The sequence below is a fragment of the Prionailurus bengalensis genome, chromosome B2 (genome assembly GCF_016509475.1).
Source record: "Prionailurus bengalensis isolate Pbe53 chromosome B2, Fcat_Pben_1.1_paternal_pri, whole genome shotgun sequence".
Taxonomy (NCBI): domain Eukaryota; kingdom Metazoa; phylum Chordata; class Mammalia; order Carnivora; family Felidae; genus Prionailurus; species Prionailurus bengalensis.
The window spans coordinates 98126849-98150537 of record NC_057349.1 but is presented as its reverse complement, the minus strand read 5'-3'; the positions used below and the strand labels follow the sequence as shown (position 1 = coordinate 98150537).

The following is a 23689-nucleotide window of genomic DNA, read 5'->3' as shown; positions in this document are numbered from 1 at the left end:
TCTAAAAAACAAGTGAACAACCAAATAAAAAACAGAAACAGACTAATAAATACAGAGAACAATCTGGCAACTGCCAGAGATGAGGACATGGGAGTATGGGCAAGGTAGGTAAAAGGGATTAAGAGGTACAAACCTCCAGTTATAAAGAACTTATGGGGATGAAAAGTACAGCATAGGTAATATAGTCAATGATGTTATTAATAACTTTGTATGATGACAGATGGTAACTACATTTATTTTGGTGAGCATTTTGTAATGTAAATAATTGTTGAATCATTATGTTGTACACATGAAGCTAATATAATATGGTAGGTCAACTATACTTCCATTAAAAAAAAAAAAAGTTGGAGGTCTCACATGTCCTGATTTAAAAATACATTACAAAGCTATAGTAATCAAAGCAGTGTGGTACTGACATAAAGACAGACATACAGAGCAATGGAATAGAACAGAGAGCCCAGAAATAAACCCTCATGTGTATGTCAAATTAAGCACAAGCGTGCCAGGACTGTTCAATGAGGAAAAGACAATCACTTTAATAAATGGTGCTCAGAAAACTAGATATCCACATGCAAGAGAATGAAGTTGGACCCTTACTTTATACCATACACAAAAATTAATTAAATGTATTAAATACCTACATATAAGAACTATAAAACTCCTAGGAGAAAACATAGGGAAAAAGCTTCAGGACATTGGGTTTGTCAATGATTTATTGGATATAACACCAAAAGCAAAGGCAAAAGAAACAATAGACCAATGGAACTACATCAAACTTAAAAACTTCTGTGTATCAATGGGGCACCTGGCTTGTTCAGTCAGTAGAATATGTGACTCTTAATTTTGGGGTCATGAGTTTGAGCCCCATGACAGGCATACATAAAAACAAACAAAAAACTTCTGTGCATCAAAAGGCACAATCAACAGTGAAAAGACAACCTATGGAAGGAGAGAAAATATTTGCAAATCATATACTTGATAAGGGATTAATAGCCAGAATATATAAAGAACTCCTTCAATTCAACAACAAAAAACCCAAACAGACCGACTAAAAAATGGGCAAAGGACTTGAATGGACATTAATCCAGGAATGATATATAAACAGTCAACAAACAGATGAAAATACACTCAACATCACTGACTATTAGAGAAATGCAAATAAAAACCACAATGACATTATCACTTTACACCCATTATGATGATTACTATAAAAAACAAATCACAAGCATTGGCAAAGATATGAAGAAATTTGAACCTTTGTGCACTGTTGGTGGTAATGTAAAATGGTGGAGCCTCAATGGAAAACATTATAGATATTCCCCCCAAATTAAAAATAGAACTACTATACGATCCAGTAATTCCACTTCTGGGTATATACCCAAAAGAGTTGAAAGGAGGAGGATCTCAAAGAGCTATTTACACACCATGTTCACAGCAGAATTATTCACAATAGCTATGAGGTACAAGCAACCCAAATGTCCACTGATGGATGACTGGATAAACAAAATGTGGCATATACATACAAGGAAATATTATTCAGCTTTAAAAAGGAAGAACATCCTGTCACATGCTTTAACAAGAATCAACTTTGAGGACATTATGCTAAGTTAAATAAGCCAGTACAAAAAGACAAGTATCATATGATTCCACTTATGTGAGGTATCTAATCAAATTCATAGAAACAGAAAGTAGAAGGGTGGTTGCTAGGAGCTGGGGGGAAGAGGAAATGGGGATTTTTTTTTTAATGAACATAGTTTTAGTTTTGCAAGACGAAAAAGTTCTAGAGCTCTGTTGCAGAGCAATGTGAATATACCTAACACTACTAAACTGCACACTTAAAAATAATATGGTAAATTTTATGTGTTTTTTTAATCACTTAAAAAAAAAACCAAAAAAACAAGGGTGCCTGGCTCAGTCAGTAGAGCATGTGACTCTTGATCTCAGGGCTGTGATTTTGAGCGTCATGTACAGTGTAGAGATCCCTAAAAAAATATTTTTAAAAAGCGAAGGGGAAGGCAGATAGGTGGTTCCAAAAGGTCCAGCTTGCACATGAGTGTGAGGGTGAAGAGTTTATATGGAGAATAGGAATAATGGTATTCCACCATGAGTTATTATATTAGTTATAAATACTGAGGGGGCTATTTTGGGGGGAGAAATAGTTTGATCTTTTTCAGTGAAAGTAGAATATATGGCCTGCTATGGATTAAAAAAAAAGAAAAAAGAAAAAAAAAAAAGACTTAGACCCTTAAATGGTTTTGAGAGATCAGCCCCTCAGACTATACAATAAGGTATACAATAAGTGTCCCTGGGGGATTTTGCTGAGCCCTTGTCAGAGACTAGGCCCAGACTAGAAGGGCCCTTGGAAAGTCTATTTATTCCTGAAAATTTAGATATTATATTCTAATGGTCTTTGAGAGCCCATCCAGTCTGGAGTACATGCCCTCTTCCCATTAGTCTTGGTATTTTGTAGGGTGAGAGATGAGCCATTCATAACAGCTTTTCTCCAAGCAGAGTAGTGCATCTGCTTTTATTTCCAAATCTTCATTTGGCTAATATAGAATAATAATCTCAATTTCTTTGGTTTTTATCATTTTTTCAAAGGCCAAACTTACCCTGCAAAGAATAGTAAACTAAAAAATTACCATCACCATGCTATAATTTATTGAGCACCTACTTACACATCAGACACTATGCTAGGCAACTTGCCCATTTAATGTTTTTGTTATTTTCCCAAATTGCACTAGAATAAAACATTCCTATTTTACTATTCCCATTTTACAGTTGAAGTTAAAGAAATTAAGTTGCTTGCCCAAGGTCCACACAGGAGATAGCTAGGATTCAAGCTGAGATCTGCCATTTACCTAAGCCTATACCCTTTTGAGGATGTTCTATCACCTCCCTAATCACAGAGAGTTACAACTAGAAGGACTGTGTGGTCTAGTCATTTTATTTCAAATGAAAAGAAAGAGGTAAAATACTCCCTTTTTCATCTATTTTACTTATTTAATAGAGTAGATTGCCCAAAGCAGGTGTCTCTAAATTTTTCTGCTTACTCCCACTCTTAACATGAAAACAAGAAAAATACTGGTACCTGACCAGAAAATTATTATTAGAGGATAAAGAATTAGTACAGACGGTTATGTAGTGATGTGGTCCTCACAGTGTTGATCACCGTTCTGCCCAGATACAAAATCTAGGAGTCTTCATTGCACAGTTCACTTACTGAACTGACAAACACTTAAATTCCAAAGTTGTTAAATCCAGATTTTAAGACTGGAACCGAAGTATTTAATACAGAATAGAAGAAGAAGTCATGTACTTTGAAAAACTGTGAATATATTTTCATCTTACATTTCTCATAGCAGAGAGCACATTTATATTCATTTTTCCATAATACCTACCTAACGAGAAGAAATGCCTATTTCTTCTAAGATACTTAAACTACTCACTAAAATCAGTATCTGAAAAACTTTCACTACTTGTCCATACTGAAAAACAAATGTTCATGCATGTTACCACTCCGTAAGAATGAAGGAGACCTGACTTCTTGCTTCTGTTGTTAATCTACATCATGTTAGAAAGAAGGAATAGGCAGTGGTTCCAGGAAGGTATGATGACTCTGAATTCGGTTCAGGAGCTGCTGGGCCACAGGTTTGAATTCTGTTTCCCACTGGAGTTTGTGATAGTTTTTTAGGTCTTGATCAAAACTGCCATCCAGTGCTAGTTCTTCATCTGCACCCAAAAAATTAAAATTACAGCAATTATTTTGGCATGTAATCCTACTGGTTAAAGTTTACATTTTGATGGCATAAGTTAAATTCATCCTGGGTCATCTCTAATCTCAATATAACACAGATATGATTTGGGGGTTACATTTGTTTTTTATAGGAGTAATTCTTGGGCACCTGCATGGTCCAGTGCCCAACTCTTGATTTCGGCTCAGATCATGACATTCCGGTTTGTGAGATCGAGCCCAGAGTTGGGCTCCACACTGGTTGTGGAGCCTGCTGAAGATTCATGCTCTCCCTCTTGCCGTCCCCCACTCGCTCTCTCTTTCAAAATAAATAAATAAATTTAAAAATTTAAAAAAAAAGTATAGAAGTAGTTCTTCACTATAAAAAGGACAATAATCTTCTCAAAAGAAAAAAAAAATCCTGGATTAAGTTGAGCTCTTATTTCAACTAATCCCCAAGTGTTTATATCCACATCCAAAAGTCAGATCACAGTTTCTCAGGAGAAACAAAATATTAATAGATATTCCTTATCTGCACATTAGAAAAGTGAATTACTTCAGTGGTTGACAGATCTAAAAGGAGTCAGGAAATCTTTTCGGAAAGTAACACAGTTGAATTTGACAATTGATTTGAAAATCAATTTTGCTGGCTTTAAAGCAGCCTCAGTGTACTTCTTTGTAAAGGCCCCTATGCTCTCACCAATAACAGTGAAAAGTGGGAGACTTTGAGAATCTGAAGTAGTGAAGTAGTATTAGAATCCCAAGTGAGTCCACATATAATGTAGAAAAGCACTAGTAAAAAAAAAAAAAATTACAACCTTACTTTGCTTCTTATTCCAAGGGCACCCTGAATTCTGTAAACACTGAAAGTCTATCCAACCCAAATAGGAAGATAAATGGCCACTAAGCGTTCTGTGCCAATATTTTGCTTGTTTATATTGGGCCTCACACCCCGTATGTGAAGGATTTTAGGAAAATGGATTGGACTGCCGGTCAGAAGACTGGCTCTTCCACTTCCTAGGTCTGTGGCTGAGGCAGACATGGTAAGTGGTAACCACCAAGCCCTAAAATGACCACAAATATTGCTACTTACGTAACTTGCAAACTTTTTAATAGGGCCAATTAAAATCCCATTATCAAATGCTTCATTACTGTTTACATCAAATTGTCTGCACTGTGTATCTTCATATATCCTTTGTACCTTGGCACTGTTGGTGTTAGTGTCAGTACCCTGAGTAAGATGAGGCAGCCTGCAATCCCAGTTTGGACCTCCCCCACCTCTCCTCCAACCAAGAGGACAGCCGTGCCGCTCAGAGATAAGTTCTGGACAGACACAAACACTTCAGCAAGGCACTCCCTTTGAGGCACTCCCAGCTCCTGTAGGCAAACCTGGACGTCCCCACCCACAAGCTAACCAGGGCCTCGAGGGGAGGAGAATGCCTACGGCCTTCTGGGCCTTCAAAGCCAATGTTGAGCTACTTCCAGACATGAGAAGCCTGAGAGATTTCTCGATCCTCTTCCTGCTCACTCTTTTCCAGGTTTTCTGAGCACAAACTCATGTCAGACGATGAATTCTCTTATTTAATGCCCTTCTTTCCAAAGAGGCTTAGGGCTGCCGGCTGCCCAGGCACTTGGCAGTTTCTTCCTCTGCACAGGTTTTAGTTGGATTTAGTGGATTTAGCAAATCTCTATTTGAGTGTTTTGGGGCTTTTTTCAATCTAATGTCAAGACTGTGTTACCTTTCTTGAGGTCTGGCCTATGATTAGTTAATCCCCACTCGAACCCTATTAATTGTAAATTGGTTTAGACAAGGAAACAAAAGTGGCCCAACAGCTACAAGTAAAAGCAAAAAGCAGTCTGAAGTTTGAAAGTAAATACAGCAAATACATAAGAAAGTGCCCTACTACACTAGATATTATATTTTGGAATGTGTAGTCTTTGCAGTAAAGAATAGCAGAGGGGGCGCCTGGATGGCTCATTCGGTTGAGCGTCTGACTTTGGCTCAGGTCATGATCTTGCTGTTCTCGAGTTCAAACCCTTCATTGGGCTCTGTGCTGACAGCTCAGAGCCTGGCCGCTGCTTTGGATTCTGTGTCTCCCTCTCTCTCTGCCCCTCCCCCACTCATGCTCTCTCTCTCTCTCTCTCCATCAAAAATAAACATTAAAAAAAAATTTTTTAAGAAACAATAGCAGAGGCAAATTTAGGAACAATTTATATCTATGATTTTCAAACTCTTGACTGACCTAAAAGAAACATACACCAGGACTGTACATTATAACTTACATATTTATTTACAATTAACAACCATTTCACAATAGAATACTTAGTCTTACTGCATGTAATATATTCTGATATTTTCTTTCTTTGCTACCACCTCATTTTTTTAAAGATGTTGGACACAGGATGGAAAGCACTGATTTTGATAACCAATCATTCTTAAGCTTTCTGTGTGAACAGCATACTTCTAATACTAGAATTTAAAGGAAAGTTTTAGAAAGGTATAGAAAGGAGTAAAGAACCCAAAACAATAAATTCCTCAGTGATCATTGTATCACGATTTCTGTTGTAGTTTAAGTATCCTGCAGCATCAATTAATGCTTCTCTTACTTCACTATCTCCCAGTTTTCTGTTCAGCACCAGGTAGCTCTAAGAAGGTTTGATTATTTTCCTATTATAAGGCCCAGTCCTCACAGTCCATGCTCTTCAGTGTGGACTTGTTAATGTCATCCTTTATTTTCTTCTAATTTTTTTAGAAAAACATTTTTAAGTAATCTCTACTTAAAACATGGGGCTTGAACTCACAACCCTGAGATCAAGAGTCGGATGCTCCACTGACTGAGCCAGCCAGGAGCCCCTTTAATGTGATCCTTTAACTTGAACACCAGGCCTCACTCTACCCCTTGTCTCACAAGCTAGGTGCTAAGTTGAACATATGTTACGATGAACATAAAATAACCTGTGTTCTTTGTGTTAGTAAACTGCACACACTGATCACCAGTTACCAGCTCTCCTGAGAGAAGCTCACGGTAGAACAGTGTGCCAGACTTGTGTACATCACTTAAGATAAACATCAAGATAAACACACTACTGATGAGTTTATAAGAAGTGACTGCAATACATCAAGACGTTTCAGACAATTTTCTTTTTAAGCTACTTTCCAAAAAGAACATCAACATCCCAATGTCCCAACCATGTTAAGGACCCTTACTTTCTCCTTTTTTTGTCTTTCCTCGGTCACCCATAAAAAAAAAAAAAGTTGGCTAACTTCTATTACTGTATCAATTGCCTTGTTGTTACTTCTAAAAGCAGTGCACACTTCAGTGTGGGCTTTGTGATTTAACAGCTCATTCTGTTTTCAAAATGGCCAGCTTTTTAGCTATCTGTGTGAAACAACTGGAATTCCAGTACACTCTCACTCACCTATCCATACTAATTGCTGCATCCTGGCTGGTCCGACATACTACAGCCCTGTCAGAGGTAAGGGTCTGAGGCTGGCACCGCACAGGCAAACACCAGGAAAGAGCTCAGTCCTTAGAATTTGTAAGGAGGGCCTAGTGACCACGTGAGAAATCCCTCACACACTGTGGCTCCCTGATCAAATGTGTTTATTTTTGCTCTCCACACCACAGTTCCCTTCCATGGGTTTGGGTGAGGATTTACAAAGTTAGTCAATCAGAGCACCTGGGTGGCTCAGTCTGTTAAACATCTGACTCTTGATCTTGGCTCAAGTCATGATCTTATGGCTCCTGGGACCGAGCCCCGCCTCCGGCTCTGTACTGACAGAACAGAGCCTGCTCGGAATTCTCTCTCTCCTGCTCTCTCTGCCCCTCCCCTGCTCATGCTCTCTCCTTCTCTCTCACTCACAAAATAAAAAAACTTGAGAGAGAGAAAGAAAGAAAGAAAGAAAGAAAGAAAGAAAGAAAGAAAGAAAGAAAGAGAAAGAAAGAAAGCCAATCTACAGGCATCTATCAAGGACCTACTTCATATGAGGCAATATCATTTCCCTAAAGTGGTTCAGTTGGAGTGGGGAAACAAGATAAAAGTTACAAAACAATAACACAGGAGAAGTTACACAGTTCACGATTGCTATTTAAGAAGTACAGATTTCCTATGACTACACTGTGGGCTTGAAAAGCTGTGTGAGAAGGGTCTGCAGGGACGGGCAGCACCTGGCTGGGATAGGCACATGCAAAGGCTCAGAGGTTGGGGAAGCACAAGGAGAAGCCTGCCCTGGTTCTAAGGGAAGCCTGAGGGAGGGGCTACTAGAATGAAGTGCCTGCCGGGTACTGCATTCTGCTGAGAAGCTGCCCGTGCCCACACGGGGTTTAAAGGGGCCCTTATGCTTGGGGCGCAGTCGGTTAAGCGTCCGACTTCAGCCAGGTCACGATCTCGCGGTCCGTGAGTTCCAGCCCCGTGTCAGGCTCTGGGCTGATGGCTCGGAGCCTGGAGCCTCTTTCCGATTCTGTGTCTCCCTCTCTCTCTGCCCCTCCCCCGTTCATGCTCTGTCTCTCTCTGTCCCCAAAATAAATAAAAACGTTGAAAAAAAATTAAAAAAAAAAGGGGGCCCTTATGTGAGGCATCTGGGTTACTCGGTCACTTAAGCACCTGATTTCGGCTCAGGTCATGATCTCACGGTTAGTGAGTTAGAGCCCCACATCGGGCTCTGTGCTGACAGCTGGGAGCCTGGAGCCAGCTTCGAAGTCTGTGTCTCCCTGTCTCTCTGCCCCTCCCCCACTTGCACTCTGTCTCTCTCAAAAATGAATAAACTTCAGAACAAATTTTTTTTTAATTAAAAAAAAATTCAAAGGGGCCCATATGTAACATGTCCCCACCATTTTGTTATTTATGGTTGACCGCTCTGGACCTATGTGCCAGGGAAGGAAGCCACAGGTAGGCTGTGGTACAGACAGCTGCGGCCTTAGCCCTGAAAGCCCTACATCCCAAGTGAGTGATTCAGGAAAGCAACCACACCTCTTCCCCAAACAGGAGACACATAGAAAGACGTGCCAACAACAGAGAAGACACATGCTGAGGGCAGCACTAAGAAGCCTCGAGAGAGTTGAAGCGTGACCAAGCAGGAGCCTCTAGGGACTTTTTACATCACAGCGGAGACCGAGCAGAGTCTCAAGCAGGGTGGAGCAGATGATGGCCTGCCACTGAAGGGGTCACTCAGGGACTCTGGTTTCATCCGGAATGACCTTCTAGGTCCTGAGTGCCCCTCCAGCAGGCTTTGGGCAATGTGCTTATTTCCTGGCCTCCTTCTTCCCTGTGCACCCTTCCCTGAAACTCCTTCACTGAGCAGGTAGGGGTTCTCAAGCCTGGCTGCATAGCAAACTCACCTGTGGAACGTTGAAAAAAAACACAGACAATTGGCCTCACCCTGGAGTTCCTCAATCAGCATGCCTGGGGATGGGGCCAGGACAAGAGTGTGTGTTTTTTAAATTCCACACCCAATTCCAATGTTCTGCCCCACTTGAGAACTGAATTAAGGCAAGTTGAGCACGGACTTCTGCTCCTGGCAACCCGAGAAAGCTCAGTGTTACCAGAGCAGACTGTGAACCTCAGTGATTTAAAATCATGTTCATTTTTTTTTCTTACTCCTACACCCACAAAATTATATTTACCTGAAAAGAGCAAATTTCACATCCATCTAGCAATCCTGATTCTTTCAAGTAACTTCTGGTTCTGAGTTCCTGTTTAATAACATTGTTACAACACTTAGCATTTACAAAGCACTTTCACAGCCCTGTTTTGAGGACTCCTTGTGTGTCAGGTACTCTATCAGGCTCTCTGTACAATGTCTCCTCCTTTATATTCTAACAACTCCACAAAGTGGCCATCAATGGTCCCTAGCTTAGAGATGAAAAAATATAAATTCAGAGAGGTTAAGCCCAACATTAAAAGTTTATATGTGACAAAAGCAAGGGCTTAAACTCAGAACGGTGTGCTATGGGCCCTGTGGTCTTTCCATTATGCACTCAGATGCTTATTTGATCCTCACTACTCCCCAGAGCAGGGCTAGGGTTATCATGTCCCCATCTCAGAGATGAAAAGACAGGTTCTGAAATTCTCTGGTCAAATCACACCACAAGAAAACACCAGCATTGGAATCCACAGCTTCTGAGCCACACTGAGAGCTTCCACATGGCCTTGCAGATGCAACACGGTGGCTGGGCAATGGTACAGACATGGTCTCCATTTTGAGAAAAAGGATTATTGAAAACATTCACTTATTTAAATCATTGTTTTTAGACCTAACCCAGAATGAAAAAAATTCTCCTAAAAAAACTTTTTTTTTAACATAAGAAACTATCCTTTCCTTTGATTTGTATCAGTGATTGCTTCCCTTTCAATGGTCTGAACCCCACTGCAATGTCAAATAATTTCACAGACCCTCCTCCACATAACATAGTTGCTAATTAAAATGTATAGCTCCATTAAAACCATGACTTGAGAGTAACTTTTAGCCATATTTTATCAATTCCAACGTTATACATTTTTAAACAACACCAATAATTTATGCTCACATCTGGTATTTAGGCAGTTTATAAAAAAATTCAGAAAAGAAAAAAATGAGAAAAGCCACAGAAAAAAACCATGACAGAATCCAATGAGTTGGAGTCCTTGTGTCCCCATTGTAAATAACATTCTGCCTCTTCTCAGATATTTCCAAATTTACACAGCTACTCAAACACACACCAATCTTTACCCATGCTGGTCACAGAAAAGAACATTTCTCCTACTCTGATAAAACTCACAGACTCACAGTCTGGAGTCTTACCTAAAAATGATGGTAGCAGGACTAACAATGTGTTGGTGTCTTCATCTCCAAAACATGATGAAGCGTTGGTGATATTTTCACTGAAGTTCCATAAAGTTTTGCAAACCAAGCAGGCCAGCTGCCAATCGGTAGGACCAAAATGTCTTAAACAATCCACCAACCTAAGTCAATAAAAGTCAAATTAAGAAGTTGTTAGGGGGGAGCCTGAGTGGCTCAGTCACCTAAGCGTCCAACTCTCGGTTTCGGCTCAGGTCATGATCTCACGGTGCATAACTTGGCTTGGGATTCTCTCTCTCTCCCTCTCTCTCTGCCCCTCCCCCACTCAAGCTGTCTCTGTCTCTCTCAAAATAAATAAGCTTAAAAAGAAAAGTTAGGGGCGCCTGGGTGGCGCAGTCGGTTAAGCGTCCGACTTCAGCCAGGTCACGATCTCGCGGTCCGTGAGTTCGAGCCCCGCGTCGGGTTCTGGGCTGATGGCTCAGAGCCTGGAGCCTGTTTCCGATTCTGTGTCTCCCTCTCTCTCTGCCCCTCCCCCGTTCATGCTCTGTCTCTCTCTGTCCCAAAAATAAATAAAAAAAAAAAAGTTAAAAAAAAAAAAAGAAAAGTTATTGGTCAGAATCTCTTTAATTTTTGTATTTTTAGCATAATGACGATCATCCTGTATTATTTAATATGTATTATATGTAATTCAGTGGTTTTTTTAACATTTCACATGTATAAATTTAAGTAGCTACAAAGTAGCAATAACCTACTTCTGAACGGTTTTAAGAGTCCAGTGGCACCTAAATTTCCTCTTCAGCCCGTAGCTTGGCAGTTCCAAATGCTGAAATACCTCCACCCCAGAAGAGTGATGAGAGGGGCCCAGCTCCATGGGAAACCATTCCCTCTGACATCTGAGAGTCAGGACTCCATGCCTTGAAACTTACTTTTTAATGCCACCTCCTTCTTTTAGGATGACACGTTTGCTTTTATCCACAGTGAGATTTAGGAGAACGCCACAGGCAGAAAAGCAAATATCCTGATGCTTAGCATCGAGCAGTGCAATCATGAACTTGTGTACTGGGAGGACAGAGAACAAATGTGGACCAATAAGGCTCCGGGTTCCCAGCTGTACCTTAGATTATAAATGGCAAAGGGGGAAATGGGGAGTGGCTCGAAAAACCGGAAACTCTGCTAGGGGACTTAATCCATTCTACCTAAGGCTTTACTCATGCCCAGCTGTGGGTTTGCCAACATCCACTGCATCTAGAACTTGCTCCCCATCCCCCAAGTCCTTGGTCCCCCAGCAGTGCTGCATCTGACCCAGGCAGCAGCTCCCTCCCCAGGGCAATGATATAGTCCCTTCCAGTAGAAAGGGGGGGGGAAAAAATCACAAATTCCAACCACACAGGTGACATTCATCTCTAACATCTGATTCTTCTCAAGGGCCCCTTTGAACCTTTGCAGCAATTTTCTTTAAATACACAACCCCTGGGGGTGCCTGGGTAGCTCAGTCAGTTAACCATCTGCCTCGGGCTTAAGCCATGATCTTGTGGTTCGTAAGTCGAGCCCTGCAAAGGGCTGTCAGCACAGAGCCTGCTTCAGATCCTCTGTCCCATTCTCTCTCTGCCCCTCCCACCACTGGTCCTCTCTCTCTCTCTCTCTCTCTCTCTCTCAAAAAAAAATAAATAAACATTAAAAAAAAAATTAAATACAGAACCCCGGGGGGGAAGTAGGCTCCTGTTGAGATCTCTAAAGTCTTCCAGGGCTTGTAAAAGAACTGCTCAGATGGCTGGAAACTGGCCTGTAGCAAGGCAGGACTTCCAGGGTAGGGGGCAGCTCAGGGCAAGATAGGCTTCCCACCTCTAGGAACCATTTTCCTTTACACCTAGGAAATGGAACCATCTATCCTGGTTTCTTATACCCCCAGAAGGGGCTGGGCAAAAGATTGGGGGAGGTTGGATAAAGTGTGTTCTGCCTCCACCCTATCACCTAAGAGGTGGCCATCTTGTTCTGACTTTGGTCCCATTGATGGGTCAGACACATACATGTGTGTGTTTAAGAGTCTAAAGAATGCGCCAAAACGTTAACAGTTATCTCTGGGGGAGTGAGATTATGGGTGACAGTTTGCTGCTGCTGCTTTTTCCCCTTAATATCTGTATTACCTAAATTTGCTACCATGGATAATCAGGAAGTTTTAGGTATTATACTTACATGAAATATTTGAGATGTATAGAGGTGGTTATCTTGTGTACCTGCCACCCGGCTTAAGAAATAAAATGTTACAGGGGTGCCTGGGTGGCTCAGTCAGTTTAGCATTCGACTTTTTTTTCTTTAATTTTTTTTAATGTTTATTTATTTTTAAGAGCGAGAGAGAGAGGCAGAGTGTGAGTGGGGGAGGGGTAGAGAGAGAGGGAAACACAGAATCTGAAGCAGGCTCCAGGCTCTGAGCTGTCAGTACAGAGCCTGACACAGGGCTCGAACTCACAAACTACAAGACCATGACTTGAGCCAAAGCCAAAGCCTAACTGACTGAGACACCCAGGCACCCCTGGACTTTTTTTTTTTTTTAAGTTTATTTATTTATTTAGAGAGAGGGAAAGCATGAGTGGGGGGAAGGGCAGAGAGAGAGAGGGACAGAGAGAGGGGAGGGCAGAGAGAGAATCCCAGGCAGGCTCCATGCTGTCAGCACAGAGTTGGACTAGGGGCTCAATTCCACAAACCCGTGAGATCACGATCTGAGCCAAAATCAAGAGTCAGACGCTTTACTGACTGAGCCACCCAGGTGCCCCAAGTGACCAACTCTTGATTTCACCTCAGGTCATACTCTCATGGTTCTTGGAATTGAGCCGTGGATGACAGCACAGAGCCTGCTTTGGATTCTCTATCTCCTTTTCTCTGCCCCTCCTGACCTCAAAATAAAAAAAATAAACTTAAAAAAAAAATGTTACAGATCCAATTTCATATATTTGGGCATGCCTTCCCTTCCAACGGTGACTTCTGTCTTAAGTGTGGAGTTTACAATTTCCAAATGTAATTTGTACCTTTACATCATGACTATACATTACATAAACAATACTCAAAATCATTATGCATGTTCTAAAACCTATATTAATGGCATTATTCTGTATATACCCTCCAATCACTAGCTGTTTTGCTCCTATATTATGTTTGAGGCTGATCAATGTTGATCCACGAATCTCTAGTTCATTTATTTTAATTGATGTAGAACTTTTTGTTGCATGAACATATCATGATGTATGCACACTTAGGTTTTTTCCATTTGTTGCTATTACAAGTAGGGCTGTAATGGACATTCTAGTACGTGAAGGAGAATGTCAACTGAGTCCATTCTCATGGACAGTAATAATGACTATAGATTGTTTCCCTTACATACACACACACACACACACACACACACACACACACACACCATCTGAGAACTCGGAAGACCATGCGCAAGGGAAAGGGGAACCCTGAGAACACCTGCCAGATCTATCCTGGCATATCGAGTGGAGAGCCTTCCACACGCATGGAACGCATGTCAAGCACTACGCATCCCAAAGCAGAAACAAGCATCACATTGTCATGACCCAAGCTCTAGAACTGCTTAGCTGTTTATTGGCAAGAAGTACATGCTGAACACGGAGTATCATTAACTCACCATTTTTCTGCACAATGAAATCACAGATGTCATGGTCCTGGGAGAGATTTCCAAAAACACGCACAGCTTCAAGGATTCCATCCATGTTATTACTCACAAGAAGCTTTATGAGCACTGGGTTTGGGGACCAGAGAAATAAAACCAGTGAATTTAAGTTTTAATTTAAAGGCTATTAGGCTCCAGTATTATACTAAATACTGATAACTCAAAATCTTAAAGCAATAATAAAACACAAACTGTAAGAGACTTTAGCAAGAACTTGGGCACTAACTTTTCCCCATATTCCAGTTTCTTAGAATTGAATGAGGCTCTTTGATATCTGTACCAGAAATTGGAAAATAGGAATGCCACCAGGTCTGTGTTTAGCAAATAGAGTCAAAATGTTAAATATTCATCCACCCAAACCCAACACTGAACCTTACATTCAGCAATATATAGCTTTTTGTCTTGAATTATGGAATTCTTCACTTGGTAGTAAGATAAGTTGTTGATTGTGGCTGTAGTATTGATCACCAGCTCCTCGCAATCCTCAATTGACTTGTATTCTGAAACACAGTAAGGAAAAGGGTATCAAAGGCTCATTGCAGGGGCAGAAACAACGACATCCTAACTGCAGCAAGAGCAGCTCCCGGGACAAGCCACTGTCCCAGGCAACGTCTGTGCAAGGGCACTGTTTGCTGCTTTATTTCCCAGGACGCTTCCTGCGTGGAAGTGCATCCAAAGCAGAGGACCACTCCTGGCCAGGTTTTAGAACACTCTAAGCTCGGTCCCTCCAGCCAGGGGGTCTGGACAAATTGGGCTGATCTAGGCCCTGTGTTTGTAGTAAAGTGGAGGTGCCAACACACCAGCAAGCTGAGCTTCTCTCACCCCCACTGGTTTGCCGTGTTCCTGAGCTCTCTGGGGGCTCCACCCTGCGAGTCTGTTCCCCACACTTCCAGTCTGTTCCTCACCCTTCCACCTCGCAACAGAACGATCCTGGGGGCAAACTCTATCCATAACTCCTATCAGTGCTGCCCGCCAAACACGCAGACTCTGATCACTTCTCACCTCCTCTAGTACCACCTAGCCCATCCCTCACCTCTTAACTAGCTACTCTTCTTCCAGCTTCCTCCCTGAGCCCATCCTTAACACGATGATCCTTGAATAGTAAGTCAGCTAAGGTCACTTGTCTTACATGAGCATCAGGCCCTACCTGGGCAGCCCTAATCTTGACATCTCTGGCCTCATTTGGTGTTCTAGCCCCCAGGTCCCCAGTGCCAACCACACTGGTCTTCCTGCCCCCCCCCTTTTTTTTAACATATCAGCATGATCCTGACTGAACCTTTGTACTGCTGCTACTCCCTCTGTCTAGAATATACTGTTTCCAGTTATTCACTTGGTTCACTCCTCACATCCTCCAGGTTGTTGCTCAGACATCACCTTATTGCATACATTCCTTAATCACCCTATATAAAATAGCATCCATTATTCTCTTCCCCTTACCTTACTTTTTAAAAAATTGTTTACTGTTTATTTATTTTTGAGAGAGACAGACAGAGCATGAATGAGGGAGGGGCAGAGAGAGGGAGACACGGAATCCGAAACAGGCCCCAGGCTCCGAGCTGTCAGCACAGAGCCAGACAGGGGGCTCAAACACACGAACTGTGAGATCATGACCTGAGCCGAAGTCGGACACTCAACCGAATCTCCCAAGCACCCCTCCCCTTACCCTACTGTTATCTTCTCCATAGCACATATAATCACCTGACCTGTTCAGTGTTTAATGTTTGTCTTCTAGGACTAAAATGGAAGCTCCACAAGACTAGGGATGTATCTGTTTTAGTCACTGTTGCATTCCTAGCACCTAGAGCAGAGTCTGGCACATAGGGGTGCTCAATAAATAATTGCTGGATGCAAGAATGAGTGAAGGAATTAACTCTGTATTTAGCATATAAGGCCCTTAGTCATTTTGTCCCTGCCTTCTACTCAGCCTTCAGACTCATCTCTTGGTGGATGTAGCAATGCCAGTTAGGAGCCCTGGTTTCTGCTACCCCCCACTGATGGCGCTAGACCATGGGCAGTGTTTGGGAATCTGTTGTTTTTTGTCTCTTGCCTTGGTAGGACAATTCATTAGCTTGTCCAGAAAAAAAAAGGCGGGGGGGGGGGTACCTCTTCTGTATCACCACCTTCTGTAGGACTACACATTTGGCCAGAAGGAATAGTGACTGACATCAGGGGCAAGAGGGTAGGCATTCACAGCTATGAGGCATATATCATGAACAGCACCAAGCACTTTATGTGCATTTAGCCCCACAAAAGTAAATAGTTAATAATGCTTTAAATGTGCTTACAAGCATTTGAACCCACAATAATTAATACTCAAAAGGTGCATCTGTCTCAGTCAGCTCAGGCCACCATAATGACATACCACAGATTTGGGGCTAAAATAACAGAAATCTATTTTCTCACGGTTATGGAGGTTGGAAGTCTGGGATCAGGATGCCAGCATGATTGGGTTCTAGTGAGAACTCTTCCTGGCTGGCAGATGGCCGCCTTCTTGCTGTGTCCTCACATGGTGAAGAGACAGCAAGAGCAAGCTCTCTGGTGTCTCTTCTTATAAGGTACTAATCCTACTATGAGAACAGATTATGAATTTTGGGCAGGGGGCCAGGAGCAGAATACTATTGGCTGAAACGCAGCCCCTTCCCCAAATACACATGTTGAAGCTCTAACCTCCAATGTGATTGTGTGTGAGATAGGGGTTTTAGGAAGTAAAGTTAAATGAGGTCGTATGGGTGGACTACTTATCTCATAGGATTGGTGGTCTTATAAGGAGGGGGAGGAAGAGGGGGGTGGGGATTGCGATCATTCTCTCTTTCTTGAGTGCACACTCTGAGGAAATGCCATGTGAAGACAGGGTGAGAACGCAGCTGTCTGCGAGCCAGGAGGCGAGCTCTCATCTGGAACCCAACTGGCAGGCACCTTGACCTTGGGCTTTCAACCTCCAGAACCATGAGAAACAAATTTCTGTGGTTTAAGCTACTCAGTCTGTGGCATTTTGTTATGGAAGAGTGAGATGGCTAATAAAGGGGGGAAATGGGACACAAATGATTGGGGGCCATAATTATAGATACCATGAAAGCCTGAAAAATAAAAATATAAATAAACTTTAATTAAGGAAAAATTAAGGATTTTAAACTCTTTGTGGTTAGTTTGGCCAATCTTTGGTAATTTGATTGGTATACTTTATTATTATTATTTTAGAAAGAGAGAGAGAGAGAGAGAGCACGCAAGTGAGGAAGAGGGGCAGAGGGAGAGAGAGAGAGAGAGAGAGAGAGAGAGAGAGAGAATCCCAAGCAGACTACATGCTCAGAGCTGAGCTCGATGTGGGGCTCCATCCCACAACCCAGGGATCATGACCTGAGCAGAAATCAAGAGCTGGAAACTCAAAGAACTGAGCCACCCAGGCGCCTCCAGTATACTTAAAAAAAAAAAAAAGATAAAATTCACATACCATAAAATTCACCCTTTCCAGGTATACAATTAATTCAATGAGATTCAGTACAATTTTTTCTTTTTTTCTTTTCTTTTCGCAAATTTTAAAAAATATTACCTGTATTACCTTTGAGGAAGTTCTGCACAGTGGAGGAATTTTCCTTCCTGCAGCTGTGAAGGCTCATTAAAGCGAGCCAGTGGTGCCACTAAACCCCTAGGGGCACCGGAGCCACAGAACTGTCTCCCCTGCTGGGAGCAGCCTTACCTAGCGTGGCGAGGAGCAGGCCCACGGCGTGCGGGTTGGTGGCCAGGGCCGGGCCGATGCCAGGGTGGATGGCTAAGTTGGCCAGTACTCGGGTCAGCTTGATGAGCACGTCCTCTGCGGGGGCCCGCGGCCTCTGCACCTTGGGTTGCGGGGCTTCTCCCATCTGCTCCTCAGCACACAGGTCCAGTTTGTAGAATGTATGGAATAACGACAGCAAGGTCGGGATGCTCCCTTTCTCTTTGGAAAACTGTTCACGAGCCTGGTGATTTTTCGCTGTCAGGTTGCCAAGAATAAAGACAATACGGACAACTAAATCCTGCAATAAAGGGAAGACCATTACAAGTGCATAGGGGCTGGGACAAGTTGTTGGAAAGGGTACAGTATTTAATTTATTCACGACTTAATTAATAGCAAAATGGAACAACATCTGGCTTTTACTCACTTGTCTAGTATTTGAGTCCCAAGACTGGTGCAAATTGACAGAGGAGATTAAAAGCATTTGGCAACAACAAAAGAATACAAACCGATTGATACTATTAGCAAGGGCTATTAACTTCAGATCCTTCATCTGAAATTCTGGCCGGCTTTTTTTTTTTTTAAACCCCCTAGAGAACAATTAGTTGAGTGGCATAGGATTACTGATATTGTGTTATGTAAATCTAAGTATTGATACTAACAGGTTTCTTGAGCACCCAAATCTTTTCCTAAAAGTTCACCTCCTGCTGAAGCATTGTGTTTCTAAAAATCGGGTGTTCTACACAATGGCTAATCAGATAGTGTTACAGCAGGCTTTCCTGACTCAGACATCTGGGGCAGGATAATCTTTGCTGTTGGGGGGCTGTATTTAGTAGCAGTATTCCTGGCCCCTACTACTAGGTGCCAGGAGCACCTGCCCAGATACCACAACCAAAAAGGCTCAAATGTCCCCTGGGGGCAAAATCAGCCCCAGCTGAGAATCAAATCACTGTGTTATATAAAGCCACCACTTAGTGATGAGGGAACATAAGGCAAACTGAGGGCCACGCACAGTCTAGCATCACCCAGCCCTCCTAGGTGGGATGTGTGTGGCATTCCTCAGGCACTCCAGGCTGCCCAAGGACAAAGGAAAGGACCAAAAACAAATGGTTAAACTGATAAAGTCTCCATCAGGTCACAACTATCTTAGTAAATTAGAAGACAAAGGCAATCTTATCAACAGCCTAATCTCCAGAAACCTATAGACTGAGTTTCCTGGAGCCCCAGCATCAACCTCCCCTCCATAGTGATGTGGGAAACAAAGGCAAGAAGGAAATGGCAGATAAAATTAGATTTCCTTATAACCTGCAGCCCTTTGACACACACTTAAGGCAGGCAGAGTAAAACCTTTCTCCAGGAACTCCCTACTGTCTTAATGTTAATGCCTTAGCTTGACAATAGCTAGACCTCCAGTAATCTGTGAGTCCTTAGAATATGAAAATCTCTTTGGAAAGTTCCCTTTTGACTTTACCTCCCCCAGCCCCATAGCATATAAGGAGCCACTCTTCACAACCCCAGCGCCCCTCTTTCTGCTCGTGGGTCCTGTCCCCGTGCTCTAATAAAATCACCCTTTTGCACCAAAGACGTCGCCAAGAATTCTTTTTTGGCCATTGGCCCACTATCACCCCAAAATCTCATCACTTGTTTTTCTTGATCAGGGTAGTGGTTACTTGGGAGACACCTTTATCACTATTTGCTAAATTGCACATGTGTGTTTCATGTACTTTTCTGTGTATAAACTATATTTCACAATAAATAAATATTTCTTAAAGTCCCAAGCTGAGAACAATTTACAACTAAGCAGAATGCAAAAATAATTATGTTCTTAATTCGACAACGACAGACAGATGAGTACTCTTGGCCTCACCCATACCCACGGAGAGTGAGGAAACTCCTGTGGGAGGAAGAGACTTTACAGAGACACTCACTGAGGGGCTACCACTGACCTGGGTGCTAATTCTCATTGTGCCAGGCACTGTGCGATTTGACAGGCAAGAAACTGGGGTTCGTACAAGCTGTCTGGTCACACAGCTAGTGAGAGGTGAGTCAGGATTGGAAACCAGGATTCTCCTGATCCAGAGTCATTTCTGCAGCCAAGCCCTGCTTCCCACATGGCCTGTCATTTAAGGATCTCCTTTGCCTTGCCATATGCGGAGCAGTCAAGGAGTTATCTCCTTTTAAAACCCAAATATGCCACCAGGAGGGATTCCCTATAAACTGGACTTTGTTGATCAGATCTGTAGTAATTAGCAGACTTAAGGACTGGGGACAAAGGGCAGAGGCCCGGACCTGTTTTAATGGGGGAACCAGGTCTAGGTGGGTCTGGGGCTGGGGCTGGGGGCTGGGCAGCACAGGGACTGTCAGTGGCAGAGAGTGGAAGGTCACAGGCAAAGGACAAAATGGGATTTGCCTGGGGCTCCTCTGCCAATACCAACTTGTTGCTGCTTGTTCTTGAAAGAAAAGTTTTCCCTGGCACTGGCCGAGAAGAAGCGAGGCCACTGCTTGTGCAGCTGGGAACCATTTGTCAACATTAAGAAAGTCGGAGGCTGACACGCCAGCAAGAACTGGAGCGGGTCCAGGAGAGAGTTCACACTGGGAAAAACCTCAGCTCAGCCTGCAACCAATGGCACCCAGTCATCCCAGTCAGGAGAACCTGCTCCTGGCCCACCGCGCGCCTGAAGCCCTTAGGGAACTCTGAATGCTGGGAGCCTGGGAGAATACACTCGAAGAAACAGGGTGAGGCGCCATGCTCTGAAGAGCTCCGAATCTATTTGAGAAGACAAGGCTAACAAGCGTGGGGGAAGAGCAAAGACTAAAAGGGCCAAGCAGGAAGCTAGACACGGAAAGGGATTGTAATCTCCAGCTTGAAAGCCAGGCAGTCTGGTTCATACATGTGACTTTGCTTAGCCTCTCTATGCCTCTATTAACTCATTCGTAGAAAGGGGGAAATATTGTGTTGTAGTGTATTGTATCGTATTGTACTGTATCGAGGGTAAATGAGACAAAACAGGTAAAGCACAAATCATGAGGAATGATTCAGGCACTGCTCTGAACCGCTTTCATGTACCATCAGTAACATGTTAGTGGCATTTAACTGTGCAGGACGGACCCGACAGTCTCCGAGAAATTTAGATCAGAGGATGCCCAGAGAACAGTGGTGGGGGTTGGCAAAATGACCTCCAACGAATCTGAGTCTAACATTAAAAAATGTATAAAATCCAGATATATGGAGGGGAGGACGGAGTAGGTTAGCCAGGCGAAAAGGAGCGGGTCTTGAGAAAGTACCTGGGACAGTCCCCTTCCTGGGTACTGGGCTCACCTTGTCTGTCTCTGATCACCAGGAAGTCTGTGGCTCTCAAATCTTAAATAAGGACACACAATTTCATTATGACACTCATCATTTCACGTAAAGGTGCTGGTTACTTCACCTAATTCCCGATGGCAGAGGTTCCTCCCTGGGCTCTGGACGGAAAGCCCTCCTCCACCCTGGACACACCCACAGAGAAGAAGCAGAACCCTTTCCAACCAGGGCAGAGGGTATTTCTAAGAATTAGGCTCCTCGAAGGATATTCCACTTTATATTTTCTAAGCTGAGGAATATGAGCTTTTTGCATAAACTCTGATAATTTCTGATTAAAGACACTCTACATGACTCCTACCTCTGAAAAATTCTAATAATCAACCATAATAGCAGTAACAGCAGCAGCAGCAGCAGCAGGAATGAACACACAGTGTTTATGACGTGCCGGGCCCCGTCCCAAGCATTTCGATATGCAAATTCGTTAAAAGTCATAATGTGTAGCCCTTTAATCTGAACAAAGTGTTCCCAATCTCTACCCGTAGTCACCTCCCTCAGGCACTTAACAGTAGTCTCTTGATGTTGCTGGACCTCATGCTATTCCCCGGATTGAGCTCCTCCCTCATTTCCTCAGGAGCATGTGAAGCAAGACAGGAAAGATGTTATATGTGATTTTGAATGACTTCCTTAAAAACTTAAAAAGTGGTTGCATCCTCTTTGCTCATTCATATGAGGACTAATCAGTTTACCCTGTAAAACATCACAGCTGCCTTCTGAAGGATGCTACGCTATTCTCCCTTCTCCCTCTTCCTAGGCCTCTTCTTCCTATGTTTATTTTCCTCCTTAGCAGAACTCAGCAGGTGTCTCTGGCCCTGTACCATCTCTACCCATCACTGCTGGTCTGCCAGGTATGCAGACCAGATCCCAGGCTGGAGGCGAAGGCAGCTTTCCTTAGAGATCATCATTCTTCCAAACTCAAGTTTCCTCCCTCCACGGTCACATGTGGTCTAATCTGGGAAGACTGAGTGCTGCTTTTCTCAGAAAATTCCCTCAGCCCCTTCGACTTCCGCAGTTCTTTTATTCTAATACCTGTGTGGATCCTACCATGGCATACGCTGCACGAAGAAGAAACTCTAGGCTTTAGGGCAGGAAGAGTTAACACTGCCACAGTACCTCTCTCCCTGCCTTCAGATGGAAAAAGGAGGGGGTGGTTCCTGGCAGCAGCAGGGCCAACTGAAGGATGGCACGCGGGATCAACAAATGGGGGTGGCAGATTGCGCTGTTTGTAGCACCAAGCTTCCAGCAACTGCTACGCTCACTGTTTCTGTCCTCTTTCTCAGGGTTGGCTCGGGCGTCTTTTCGTTCCCCCCCACCCCCTTTCACAAATCTATTCTCTGCAAATCTAGGGAACGTGGAACAGGCCAAAATAGCAGCAGTCTCCCGGGAGGCTGGCAGAGGTGGTGCTTCCTTATCCCCACACCAGTGCCGATCTTAACTCATCTGGAGGCCCCAGGACACCGGCTGAGCAAGAGGGCTTTGCAAGGCCCCATGGCTCACCGTGGGCGGCCTGCGCCGTGCAGAGGACCGCCTTGGACAGTGTCATAGAGAGGTTTATTCACTGGTCCACAAAGAGAGATTAAGGATTGTTGCCAATCTTTTGCAAGTCTCCAAACGCCACTTAACTAAACATTCTATACAGACTTGAAAAAATTAGACAAAGGCCAACATCAGCGATTTGTAGAGACCACTGACTGACTCCATAGCAGAAATTATTTCATCGGTATACAATTCTCCATTGAGATACAGATACTCTCTTTTATTCTCTGACAGTATCTGACAGCCACCTATAAATCACCCCTGAACTTTTAGAGCATTTTTATCAAATTTAATACAATGTTGCATATATATATATATGCATACATATATATATATATGCAACAGCTTTTGTAGTTTGGAAACAGCAAAATGAAGATGAATCAGGAGACTTTTTTTTTTTTAAGAAGTCAGTCTAGTATAAGTAGTTCATACTGACTTTCAAATTTTGCATAAAAATGGAGTCAGCCTAGCAACAGTTACGGCCAACCAGAACTCAGACAAACAGGTACACCTATTGCAAGAAACCTGACCCCAACTGTACCCTCCAGTTATAGCCGGTGGGATATTCTCTTTAGTTTCAAATATATTGTGCCCTTGGGAGCCAGCACGTTACTCGGTCTCAATGGGCCCCTCACTGCTGTAAGTGAAATTGCTTTAACTGGAACAGAGCCAGGAACAGGACACTGCTGAGCGGCCGGGAAGCTCCCATAGCAGCAGTTGTCGATGTGACTGTCCATGTGAGAGAGACTGGCCTCAAGTCAGCGAAGGAGGCTCTCCTTCTACCCAGAGATGTGGAGACTCAGGCTTCACGGGGCTTGCTGACCCCAAAGTCCAACCCTGGTGAGGAAAAGAGGCAGGACCTTGGCCATCTGTGCTTACAGACGGAT

At 43.2% G+C, this 23689-nt stretch overlaps 1 protein-coding gene across 1 annotated transcript in view; it reads right to left on the bottom strand.

The window, feature by feature from the left end:
- Positions 1-695: 695 nt before the first annotated feature.
- The window catches only part of ARMC2 (armadillo repeat containing 2), a 108075-nt gene continuing 85081 nt past the window's right edge, over positions 696-23689 (bottom strand). Inside the window, exons 14-19 of the mRNA XM_043592066.1 lie at positions 17894-18209; positions 14577-14699; positions 14155-14268; positions 11438-11570; positions 10515-10675; positions 696-3732 (exon numbers count right to left, since the gene is read on the bottom strand). Of these exons, the coding sequence (XP_043448001.1) occupies positions 3575-3732; positions 10515-10675; positions 11438-11570; positions 14155-14268; positions 14577-14699; positions 17894-18209 (1005 nt within the window). The 3' untranslated portion in view covers positions 696-3574. The remainder of the gene's footprint in view (positions 3733-10514; positions 10676-11437; positions 11571-14154; positions 14269-14576; positions 14700-17893; positions 18210-23689) is intronic.